Source organism: Choloepus didactylus, chromosome 15, assembly GCF_015220235.1.
Source record: "Choloepus didactylus isolate mChoDid1 chromosome 15, mChoDid1.pri, whole genome shotgun sequence".
Lineage (NCBI taxonomy): Eukaryota > Metazoa > Chordata > Mammalia > Pilosa > Megalonychidae > Choloepus > Choloepus didactylus.
The window spans coordinates 85,559,429-85,572,615 of record NC_051321.1 but is presented as its reverse complement, the minus strand read 5'-3'; the positions used below and the strand labels follow the sequence as shown (position 1 = coordinate 85,572,615).

At 35.0% G+C, this 13,187-nt stretch overlaps 1 protein-coding gene across 5 annotated transcripts in view; it reads left to right on the top strand.

Moving 5' to 3' along the window:
* PARG (poly(ADP-ribose) glycohydrolase) overlaps positions 1-13,187 on the top strand; it is a 152,704-nt gene that overhangs the window by 115,225 nt on the left and 24,292 nt on the right. For all 5 annotated transcript variants that reach the window (XM_037804875.1, XM_037804879.1, XM_037804876.1 and 2 more), the window contains 2 exons: positions 9,218-9,296; positions 10,650-10,758. In XM_037804875.1, the coding sequence (XP_037660803.1) occupies positions 9,218-9,296; positions 10,650-10,758 (188 nt within the window). The remainder of the gene's footprint in view (positions 1-9,217; positions 9,297-10,649; positions 10,759-13,187) is intronic.

Sequence of the window (13,187 nt, the reverse complement as noted above, 5' to 3'; positions counted from 1 at the left end):
GCAGGAAATAGAAAAACAGTAGTCCAGTAGACCAGGTTGTTTTTAACCCCCACATGAATGGACTCAGGCATCACTGGTTTCTCTGCCCCCTACAAAGTTAGGTCTAGTGACACCAGTACTTACTACTTGACGGTTTTGGATGATTTTTAGCTTACTTGGTTTCCCAAACAATTTTCTGTGTGAAACAAGATAAAAATTAACAACCCCAATTTTCAGAGGATGAAATGAAGCCCAATGAGGCTGTTTCTCAAGGCCACCTAGCTAGTAAAGTTTCATGTTGGGTTTGTCATTAGAGATGTTTTTTCATCACTAGAGGTCACCTAATCTCTGTGTGGTGCTCTTCTTCCCGTGCCATGCTGTCATGATGTGAATTTTTTATATATGTCAATTACATAGTGCCTTCGGATTAGTATTTCTGAGCTTGTTATTCTAACCAACCTGAATACAATGCTTTTTATGTTTTGCTTATTAATACTGTTAATTTTTACTTAACTCAACTCCTTTTCTATTCTTGTGTTGCAAGATGCTAATGTAGACCCAAACGTTGCTCATTGATTATCCCTGCCCTTGAGGCGCTGATGGTCTAGTAAGGGAGTCAGATTACATTTTTTTAAAAACTTGTAACCAGACCAAGGCAGTGGATTCTTTTGCCCGTTGTGCTCAAATGACCAATTCCTGAGACACCAGGGTTTCAAAGAGAGAAAGATTTTTATTGCTAGGTTCGAAGCAGAATAGATGGCCTATCCGTCTAAAATCTGTCTCCCCGAACAGCAGAAATTCTGAGTTTCATAGCATCAAAAGATGGGCAGGTTTTAGGATAATGAGTACAGTGGCCCCAGATGATGTAAATAGAAGTGATCTAATTGTTGAGCATGCGCAGATTGATTACATGCTTAGTTACAGAATGCATGTAAGAAAATGGCAGCCTTAATAAGATAATGGTAGTGATTTTTATTATTATGATGAGGTATAGGTGACTTGTAGGTTAAAGTCTAAGCTACTGCACATGTCAGACAGGCCCATTTTGGTTGGATCCAGCCTCAGTTATCAAGATAACTTTGGACTTGGGGTGGGTTAGTTCTGGGCTGACCCAAGACCCTTCATTAATAAACATTAGAGGCTGTCTTCAGTAATCATAAGACTTTGAAGTTGAAAAACTGGATAAATGGGTACAAGTGAAGGCTAGTCACAAAGTTTTTACAGTCTCAAGGGCACAAAATGAAGTCTATACAATCCTTATCAGAGATCAAGGCAGCTGGATTACAGTTCAAGTTTCAGATATTTCTCTCTGTCAGCTCAAATATACCAGAAAGTAAAAAGGAATATCTATATAAAGATTCAGTAATCATAATCAGTCCTTAAATCCTAACTTCTCAGTTACAAATTTTACTGAGAAATAATTGACCTACAATGAACTGTATACATTTCAATGTATACAGTTAAGTTAGTTTTGACATATGGCAATACCAGTGAAACCATTACCACAGTCAAGGTAGTGAAACATCCATCACCCCCAAAAGTTTTCTGCCCTTTTTTGTAATCCCTCCCTCCTACCCCTCTCTGCCTCCCCACCCCCAAGCAACCTCTGATTTGTTTTCTGTCAAATAGATTAATTTGCATTTTCTAGAGTTTCATAGAAATGGAATGGTACAGTAAATGCTCCTTTTTTTCTGGCTTCTTTCATCCATCTTATTGCATGTGCTATTCAGAAGTTCATTTCCTTCTATTCTGAATAGCATTGCATTGTATAGATAAACAATAATGTGTTTATCCATTCGTCTGTTAATGGATATTTGGGTTGTTTACAGTTTTGGACTCTTAAAAATAAAGTTGCTATGAACATTTGTGTACAAGTCTTTGTATGGCCATATGCTTTCTTTTTTCATGTGTTTAACATTTTTAGAAACTGCCAAACTGTTTTCCAAAAGATTGTACTATTACATTGCCATCAGGAGTGTATGAGAATTCCAATTCCTCCTAGTCTTGCCAACACTTGCTAAGGTCAGTATTTTTAATTTTAGCCATTCTAATAGGTATGTAGTAATATCTCATTATGGTTTTAATTTGTATTTACCTAATGACTAATGGTGTCAGGCATCTTTTTGTTGTTTATTTGCCACCTGTTTATCTTCTTTGTTAGAATGTCTACTCAAATCTTTTGCCCATTTTTTGAAAGGATTGTTTTGGAGTTTTGTTTTTTTTTTTGAGTTTTGAGTTTTGAAAGTTCTTTTTATATTTTGGACACAAGTCCTTTACTAGATGTATGCTTTGCAAATAATTCCTCCCAGTTTGTGCTTGTCTTTTGATTTTTCTTAACTGTGTCTTTGGAAGAATGGATATTTTCAGTTTGAAGTCCAGTTTATCAATTTGATCTTTTATGGGTTGTGGTTTTGGTGCCGTATCTAAGAAATCTTTGCCTAGCAAATATTTTCCCCCGTGCTTTCTTTTAGAAATTTTACTGTTTTAGGGTTCCCATTTAGGTCTGTGATCTATTTTGGGTTCATTTATGTATTTCATACAAGGTGTGGCTCCAACTTCATTATTTTGCATTTGTATGTCTAGTTTTTCCATTACCGTCTGTTGAGAAGGCTATCCTTTCCCCACTGCAGTGCTTTGTGTCTTTGTCAAGAGTCATTTGTGTGTGTGTGTGTGTGTGTGTGTGTGTACTTATTTCTGGATTCTTTGTTCTGTTCCATCGACCTTTTCGTCTGTCTTTACACTAGCACCTTGCTGTTTTGATTACTATAATTTTATAACAGTTCTTGAAACCAGGTAGTGTGAGCCCTACAACTTTGTTCTTCTTTTTCAGGCTTACTTGGTTATTTTAAATCCTTCGCCTTTCCATATGAATTTTTTGTTTATTTTATTCTTATTTATGTTATTATTTTTTTATTTCCCATATGAATTTTTAAATGATTTTATTAGTATCTGCAAAAAAGCTTGCTGGAATTTTGATCAAGACTGCTTTGAATCTGTAGATCAATTTGGGGTGAATTGACATCTTAGCACTAGTAAGTCTCGCAGTTATGAACAAGGTATATCTTTCTGTTTATTTAGGTTTTCTTTAATATCTCTCAGCCATATTTTTTAGTTTTCGTTGTACAGGTCTTTCACATTTTTGTCAAATTTATTTCCAAGTTTTTTTTGTGTGTGTTTTTTTTTTTTTGCTATAGTAAATGTTATTTTTTTACATTTCAGTTTCAGATTGTTCATTGCTAGTATGTAGAAATACGGTTGATTTTCCAATTGCAATTACATATATTAACAGTACTCTTTACAGTGCTCTCCTGATGTTATTATGTGCCGGATACTGTGGGAGCCCAGAGAAGGAGCAACCACATCTACTTACATGAATTTTGTAGCTATTTTCTTGATCTGTAGTATGAATGTCTGTTCCAGTTTGCTGTGCTGCTGGAATGCAAAACACCAGAAATGGATAGCCTTTTATAAAAGGGGGTTTATTTGGTTACACAGTTACAGTCTGAAGACCATAAAGTGCCCAACATAATGCATCGATAATTGGAGACCTTCACTGGAGGATGGCCAATAGCATCTGGAAAACCTGTTACCTGGGAAGGCACGTGCCTGGCATCTGTCTGCTCCCAGGTTTTATTTCAAAATGGCGGTCTCCAAAATGTCTGCATCAGCTTCCAAAGGCCGTCTTCAAAATGTCTCTAAACTGCAGCTAATCTCTCTCAGCTCCTGTGCATTCTTCAAAGTGTCCCTCTTGGCTGTAGCAAGCTCACTCCTGTCTGAGCTTTTATACGGCTCCAGTGAACTAATCAAGGCCCACGCTGAATGGGCAGGGCCACACCTCCAAGGAAATTATCTAATCAGAGTTATCACCTACAGTTGGGTGGATCACATCTCCATGGAAACCCTCAGTCAAAGAATTACAGTCTAATCAACACTAATAAATCTGCCCTCACAAGATTGCATCAAAGGTAATGGTGTTTTGGGGGACATAATACATTCAAACTGGCACAATGTCATGCCCAAAATTCTAGATGAATTTATAGGAATTATGATATAAATTGTTTTCATTATTTTTAAATTACTTCTAAGAAGTAATATGCTAAGTAATAGAGTTAACATTCTAATATTGAATTTAAATCTTTTGTTGACTTTCTATTAGGAAAAATTTTAATCATGTACAAAAATAATCATTCTTCATAGCTTTATTATATATTGTATAATAACATTTTATATATGTATATGTTTTTAAAATTTCAAGCTTATAGTAAAGTTGCAAAAATAATACAAGAAATTTTCATTTACCATTTGCCCAGATGCATCAGTTTGCATTTTTGCCCCATATGCTTTATCATTCACTCTCCTTTTTCCTTCCCTGAACTGTTGAAGAGTACACATTGTGCCCTTCTTTCCCCTAAATATTTCAATGTGTATTTATATCCTGAATACTAAGATACTATCTTACGTAAACAAGGCACAATTTGCAAAAGCAGGAAGTTTAACGTTGATACAATATCGTTACCTAATCCTTAGCCAATATTCTGATTATCGCAATTGTGTCCTTCATAGCTATTTTTTTTCCCCAATCTATGATCCAGTTCAGGATTGCACTTACTTGTTATGTAGCCTTTAAACTGGAACAGTTTCTCAGCCATTGCTTGTTGTGTTCCTCTTTATATTTGTAAAAGGTATAAGCCAGTTATTTTGAAAAATGTCCCTCATTTTGCATTTGTCCAGTGTTTCTTCATAATTTGATTCAGGTTATTCATTCTTGGCAGGAATACCAAGGGATATTGTTTCCTACTCTGTATCTTTTGAGGAGACAGAAGATACTGGTTTGTCTCAATATCTGCAATGTTCAGGGTAATGAGTTGGTTAAGGAGGGATCCACCAGGTTTCTCCTCTGTCAGGTTACTCTTTCTTTTTGTAATTAATCTGTAATTTCATATTTTCCATACTTTGAAAATGTAAGCACACATTTTCACTCTCTAATTTTACATCCACAGTAAGTTTTTAATGCCATCATTCCTTCTACATTTATTAGTTGACATTCTACTGTAAGGAAGATTTTTTTCCATTGCCTCATTTATTTATATTTATTTACTAATTAATATCTGTCAAACACATACATTCTTGTTTTTCTCAATGGACTATAATCCACTGTACAGCCTATTTTATTGCTACAGTCATCCTATATTTGGCCAGTAGCAGCCCCTTTATCCCATCATGTTAGCCAGTGTGTCCCATTCACATGTGCCCTTCATCATTCTTTGAGCACTTCCTTCCTTTTTTTTTTTTTTTTTTAATTAGAGAAGTTGTGGGTTTACAGAAAAATCATGTAAAATTACACCCTGCTCCTGTGATGAACACTTTGCATTAGTCTGGTACCTGTGTTACAGCTGATAAAAGAATATTACAGTTGTAGTATTAACTGTAGTCCATAATTTACATTAGGATGTATTTTTTCCCATATACCACCCTATTATTAACACTAGGGTGGTACGTTTGTTGTAATTCATGAAAGAACATTTTTATAATTGTACTGTTAACTATGTAGTTCGTCATTTACAATAGGGTTCTCTGTGTTATACAGTCCTATGTTTTATCTTTTAATTTTTATTCTACTAACATATATATGACATAAAGTTTCCCCTTTTAACATCATTCACATATATAATTTGGTGCTATTAATTACACTCACAATGTTTTGCTGCCATCACCACCATCCATTCCTAAACCTTTACAGTCAACCCAAGTAGAAATTCTGTACAAATTAAGCATTAATTCTCCATTGTCTACCCCCAACCCAGCCACTGATAACCTATATGCTAGATACTAACTAGACTCTAGAATATATTCTATTTATTTATTCTAAATATTTCATATCAGTGAGATATTCAGTGTTGGTCCTTTTGTGTCTGGCTTATTTCACTCAACATAATGTCCTCCAATGTCCTCAATGTCCTCAAGGTTCCTTCATGTTGTGTGCTTCAGGGCTTCATTCCTTCTTACTGCTGAATAATATTCAATCGTGTGTGTGTGTGTGTGTGTGTGTGTGTACACCACATTTTGTTTATCCATTTATCGGTTGATGGACCCTTGGATTGTTTCCATCTTTGGCAGTTTTGAATAACTGCTGTGAACATCAGTGTGCAAATATCTGTTTGAGTCCCTGCTTTCAATTTTTTGGGGGTATAAACCTAGTAGAGGGATTGCCAGGTCAGCTATACTTAGCTTTCTGGGGAGGTGCCAAGCTGTCTTCCACAGCAGCTGCACCATTTTACATTCGCACCAGCAATGAATCAGTGTGAGATTGAGTACAGTGATTTGTTCCTTTTATCGCTAAATACTATTCCTGCATAGATCATGCCACGTGTTTTACTAATTTGCTATTGATGGACATTTGGATTGTTTCCATGTTTAGGCTTTTGATGGTCTTTTTTACATGTTAACTTGGCTTGTTATGCAGTTATAAAATGAAACACTAATACAGGTGTTGCTGTAAAACATAAAGGTATTTATAGATGTAATTAAAGTCTATAATCAGTTGACTTTAAGGAAGATTATCCTGGATAATCTGGGTGGGCCTGATTCAGTCGTTGAAAGGCCTTAAGAGGAAAGCTAAGGCTTCCCTAAAGAAGAAAGAACTGGTGCTTGGACAGCAGTTTCACCCTCTGCCCAAGAGTTGCAGCCTGTCCTTCCTGACAGCCTGCCCTATGGATTTCAGACTTGCCTAGCTAGCCTCCAAATTGTGTAAGCCACTTCCTTTCAATAAATCTTTTAATATATGCATTTATCCTATCAATTCTCTTTCTTTGGTTGAACTCTATGCTGACACAAGGTTATTATAAATAAAGCTGCCATGAACATTCTTGTAGGTAGTTGTTTTGGACATAAAGTTTTCAGTTTCTTTTGGGTACATACCTAGAATGGAATTTCTAGATCAAAAGGTCACTATGGGTTTAATTTTATAAGAAATTGCCAAACCATTTTTGCAAAATTGTTTTACCACTTGATGCTCTACCAGCAATCTAAGAATTACAGTTGTTCTACATCCTTACCAACAATTAGTATGATCAGTCTTTTTGATTTTAGCCATTCTGTTGGGTATGTAGTAGTATCTTATTGTGGTTATATTATGCATTTCTCTGATGCCTAATGATGTTGATTACGTCATGTGTTATTTGCCAGTTGTGTTATCTTCCTTTGTGAGGAGTCTTTCAAGTTTTTTATCCATTTTTAAAAATTGGATTGTTTTTGGGTTTTGTTTTTGTGTTTTTATGATAAACTTTATTTTTAGAGCAGTTTTAGAAATTGGACCGTTTTTGTTTTAATTGTTGAATTCTAGGAGTTTTTCAAATATTCTGAATACAAAGCCTTTGTCAGATATTTGTTTTGCAAATATTTTCCCCCAGTCTTGCCTATATATTTTCCTAAAGGTGTTTTGTTGACCAGAAGTATTTAATTTTAAGACAATCTCATTGTGTTTTTTTTTAATTTTCTGTTTACTACTTTTTTTATCCCATCTAAGAATTCTTTATCCCCCAAATCATAAAGCTACTCCCCTATTTTTTTTCATAAAGTCTAGATATATAGTTTTAGGTTTTATTTTTATATCTCTGATCCATCCCACAATATTTTTTATACATGGTGTGAGGTTAACAGTGAAGGGGTTTTCCCCCATAGGAGTATCTGCTTATTCCAGCAACATTTGTTAGCTACATATACATTTATAAGTTTTGTCTTTCTGATGAATTGACCCTTTTATTATTATGAAACAATCCTCTTTTTGACTCAGAGTCTATCTGATGTTAATATAGCTATTCATGCTTCCTTATGATTATTATTTTCATGCTCTTTTCATCTATGGGTTCCTCCCTCATTTTCTTTCCTCATACCTTTTTTTTTTAACAACTCAGACTTTTGTTCCTGTCGAATTCCCAGGGTCTGAATTTTGCTGATTGCATCCTCATGGTTTAGCATGTTCTTCTGCCCTCCATATTTTCTGTAAATTGGTAGTTAAATATTGGGGGCATTTGTAATCTTGAGCACCACATTTATTTTTCCTGTGTATAAAAGATTTGGAGTTGTTTAAGCAAGCAGGTAGGAAATTAACCCAACCTCAAATATGAAATTAATTTAGTTTTGGGTAAAGAACTGGCAGTTCATAATTAAGATTTAATTTTGTATTCTTTCCATTTGCTTTCCAAATTTCTCTATTTTTATAAATTTGTTTTTATCAGATACTCTATTCTAAAATCCTTTTTCCTGAATACTGAGTCTTTGTAATAGATATTTTCATTATTGGACCTTGGTTACCAAATTTGTTAACAAATAATAGTTCAAGCTGCCTGAGAGAGTCAGTCTGCCTGCATTTTATTTACTGCAGAATTAGGGCAGTTGAACTAAGAATTGAGACTTTGTTCCCAAAGTTGCCTTGCTTATTTCTCCTTTTTTTATTTTTTTATTTTTATGTGTGCAAAAAACGTTATCTTGCTCTGGGTTTTCAGCTTTTTTTTCTTTCTTTCTTTCTTACTGTGTTGTTCAATCTTTAAAAGTCAAGTGACTATTAAGTTAGCCATAGGAATTGGAATGAACTTATTTAGTTAGATAGTGGGGCCCTAATGACCGTCCCTCCTGATATGGTCAGGTCTGATTAATTAGAAATCTTTGTTATATGGAGAGTTTTGTGCATATTCTTATCAAATGAATGTTAATTGTGCTTTTATCCCCACCCTCTCTTCTTAGGCCATAATATCCTTGCTTTCAAAGCCCTTTGAAGTACTTTGTTATTGATAGGCAACTACTGGGCTTAATTTTAACGTCACTTTTCCTAGCAGGGAATATGTTTCTGTAAAATTTCTTTTCTCAGCAATATAAATTAAATGTTACCATCAGATTACTGACATTGAGGATAGTGGATTTTATAAATCAGTCTTCATGCATTCCTCATCAAAGAGAAAATAATGACTGTGACTGCAGATTTTGTTTTATGTATTGATCGAGACATTCAGTTCACTCTTTTTTATGATAAATATTACAGTGGCTTTTGGAACAGTCATTATTTTTTCTTTGAGGGAAATAAAAACAAGTCATTTGGACCAACTGTTGTCTTTTTTGATTGACTTTTGCTAATAAGATATTTCCAGAAAGGAGGAATAAGTTTATTAACAAAGACCCTTTACAAGGTGTAGGTTTTAGGAAAAATCTTTCTGAGAAATCAGTGACAGATGATTTGTTTCAGGTTCTGAACAGTACAGCGAATACACAGGCTATGCCGAAACCTACCGCTGGGCCCGGAGCCATGAAGACGGGAGTGAAAGGTGAGTCTGCTTTGACTACTGTGGGAATGAGTGAGAAGGAAAGTGGGCTTGACCCTCAGTACCCTATATTCTAGCTACTCTTATTTCAGCCATTGCAGTCTTTTAAACTCAGTCTTACAGGTTCAGTGGCAGTCAGAACAGTATTACCATCTCCATATACCAAAGGGAAGTACAGAGAAGTTAAAAACCAAGCGTTGTCAAAAGCACATAGCTCTCTATAGTTCTTTCCTAAGCTGCCAATGAGAAGCAATGAAACTTAACTTCTAAGTCCAAACTTACTTAGAATAGGCTCTAATTAGAACTTAAAGCCTTGACCAGCTTATTTAGAAATCCTTAATTTTTGTGTGAGATTAGGTGGCTAGAGGAAACCTGTGTTGGGATGGTTTGCCTAATGCCAAAAACCAGTTGACAGTGGAACCTCCAGTGAACTTTGCTGCTGTCTCCTATTTCTAATTGAAATATATTTTTACTCTTTGACATCCTTGTTGCTTGACCACTAAATTGTGCAGTTTATCAGGGGAAAATGTGATAAACTACACATTTATCACATTTGCAGAAATGCTGCCTGAAAGCTTGTGCTTTTATGAGAAAGAACAATCATGGCAGAAAAAATCAGCTATTGCCCGTATAGTGACATCTCTACCACAGATTTATTTTTTGTTATGTCTCAAGTCCAGGCCCTGGTATCTTTCTCCCTTTATTTTGTTTAAATACATGGTTGCAACAAATACTTACCTATGTGGGTGTTTGTTTCTGTTAATTATTTACAGAGTACAGTAAACTTTTCTACTATTATTCTTCAGTGTCAGAAGAATGTGGCATGTCAATATATGAATGTTTATAAAGAGAAGAAATGTTTGGAATTTCCTATTTCTGAAATTCTGATCGCATTCGGTCCGTCCCATTTCCACAGGCAATGTGTTATTGTCTGCTTTGCTGTCTTTTTAAAAATAGCTGTTCCTAGTCGGCAATTGAGCACAATCGGTAGAATGTTCTACTGAATCATTACACTTTTTTTTTTTACCACTTGGTTTCTTGGGATTATTTCCCAGATGATGTATAGTGGTGCTACAAACCTAGTGATTTTGAGCAGATCTCTTAAAGCAAAGGAAGAACAAGGTCCTATTGAGACACAAATGCTGTATGACAGTCCCCAGTGTGTAAGCCTCTGAATGCCCTTCCATTCTGCTGAGACCTATAGACACTGGTTTGTTTGTTTGTTTGTTTTTAATATTAGTTAACATTTCATTCTTTTTACCAACATCAAAGTCTCATAAAACTGATGCCTGTGCAGGTTTGGTTTTTGTGAGTGGTTTCCGTGCCTCATCTTTCTCCCGTCTCCATCCCATCCAGGGATGACTGGCAGAGGCGCTGCACCGAGGTGGTCGCCATCGATGCCCTGCATTTCAGACGCTACCTTGATCAGTTTCTGCCCGAGAAGATCAGACGCGAGCTCAACAAGGCCAGTAACCTTGTTTCTCAGTCCATCTGGCAGCTGTCCCCCATTACTGCCATTTTATTAATGCTGAAATTAATGCTTTCTGGTAATTCTTGCAGTGTCAGTAAGTCTGCCAACAGCTCTCCTGATTTAATGGCTGTGTCAGCTTGCACAGGATGTACTTTCCATTTGGTAATTGTTTGATTACTGGCAGAGGTTGCCAGATACACTATTGCTTGATATTAAATCTCACACATACATTTATCTCATCAAGTACTTTTAGCTGCTTTGGAACATCATCATTTTAAAACCATATAGAAACAAATGAACCCTGAAAATTTTTTTCACACCTGCCCAATGTTTTCTTTAAAAGATCTGCTGTCAGGATTAAAACAGATAAACAGAAAAAGTCAAGTTAATGATGTTCTAGTACTGGTAAAATTCACAGAAACTAGACAAAAATGTAAATTGTTTATCAGTTTGGTAATCTGACATAATTATAGAATCTGTGGTTTCCTGTGACACCCCTATCTACTATAATAATTTTCTTTTTTTAATTTTATTACAGAAATCTGAAAATGAGCCATACCTATCATTAGTTCAGTTGTTCACAGTTGTTAATCATAATAAATGAACTCTACTGTCAAGAAGTGTTCTACTTCTGTTCACTAAATTTGGGGCCTTACCAAAACAGTTGGCTGGAATCTTTATTTTTTTTCAGTTCTTCCAATTACTCTCACAGCCAAGAAGACTGCCCCAATTCTGAAAACCATTATTTACCTCCCATAAGCAGGATTTGGTTATGAGAATATTTAAAACAAAGAGGTTTGTGGTTTTGCCTGGCTACACAGGTGCCAGTTCCTACACACAGACTTTGGATAATGACAGCAGACGGGATTATGCCATTGAGAGCTGGTTGTGAATGCTCTTTATTGGCCTGTCTGCCAGGAAATGAATTATCTGCACATCTTCTCCCTGGTTCTTGCCTCAGGAATCCTCTGTCTGAGATGCTTTGCTTATCCTCGCTCAACTGCCTTGCCTTTCACATTGTTAGGGAAACACACATCAAATAACCCAGAAAGACTTTTAATACTCTTACAACTTAGGACATATTTTGAATATAATTATGTGTTCGCTTATGTCCTAATCCATTTGAGAATCTGTTGGTGAGCATGTGTTCTTATACATAACTTTTAGATTATTTTAATGTTAAGAGTTCCTAGAGGAATCACATATAAAAGGTTTATGAAGAGTAATGCACAGTTTTCCAAAGTTGAACTTACATAATAAACATCCTTTATTTAACAAAAAAAAGTAATTCCTTAGAAAAGCTACCCAGAAAGACTGTTTTGGTATATCAGCAGTTCTAAGTTTCTCTCTCTTATCTGACTCTGAAAGTCAGAGATTTACCTGTACCAAGGAATGTCATATCTTTTACTGAAAGTCAGGTGCATTTTAAAGTAAGCCTTTTACTGTTCCAAAACCCCTGCCTTAAAGCAGTTTACAAGTCCGTGATGTTTTTATGATATGGCATCTCAAAGAGAATAAGAAGATTTGTCTTTATAGTTTCATCAGGCATCACTTGTTAAACCCATATTTGTGAATTTGTCACATGGTCATTGATACAGAAGACATTTTTATAAGCATTAGGTAGGTAACATAGAAATATAGGACAGGAAAATAAAACTAAAAGGTGTTTAACCAAAGGCATATATTAACACAAATTTAAGGTTCCTTTTTTTTAATGGATAAAATCTATACTCCTGCATGTACCTCTCTGTGGGAGCTACACCATTCACTTTAGAAATTATTCACAATTATGGTCTTTTTAACATTTAACAAATTTTTGTTTTTTTTATTTCCCATGACCAATTGATGTTCTCATTTCAGTGTAAGTAAAAGTATAAATTTACTTGTATAGCACTAACCTTCAGTTTACATGTCCTCAAAGATGCCAAGAATATGTGTAAATAAATTAAGTTCCTTGTAAGTATTACCAATATTTTAAAAACATTTATTTGTAGAATGTACAGTCCTTGTGAGACACACTTTTTACAAAAAGAGCATGTCTTTAGGTAACCTGGCAACAGAAGAAGTTTTAATTCATTCAAGTCAGTCAGTGCCTAGCAACATCCCTTGCTTATAGGAGTTTCTGAAAAATATTTGTTAAATGAATTGGTCAGTGAATTAAATAACTTCTTAAACAATGGTAATAGAGGTTTTTTTAAGGTAAATTTTTAGAAATTATATAAGTACATTATCTTAAATCACTCAAAATGTTACAAATTGTTTGGTGTTTCTTAAATATTCTTCAATTGCTAAATAAAGCCCGATAAGCCCAGTGTCAAATCAAGTGCAGGACAACCTGTTCAACTATATGAAATAAATGGGTTAATTTTTAATGTATGGTGCTGCAATTCTTTACTTGTTTTCAGACTGCCATTGTCATGTTA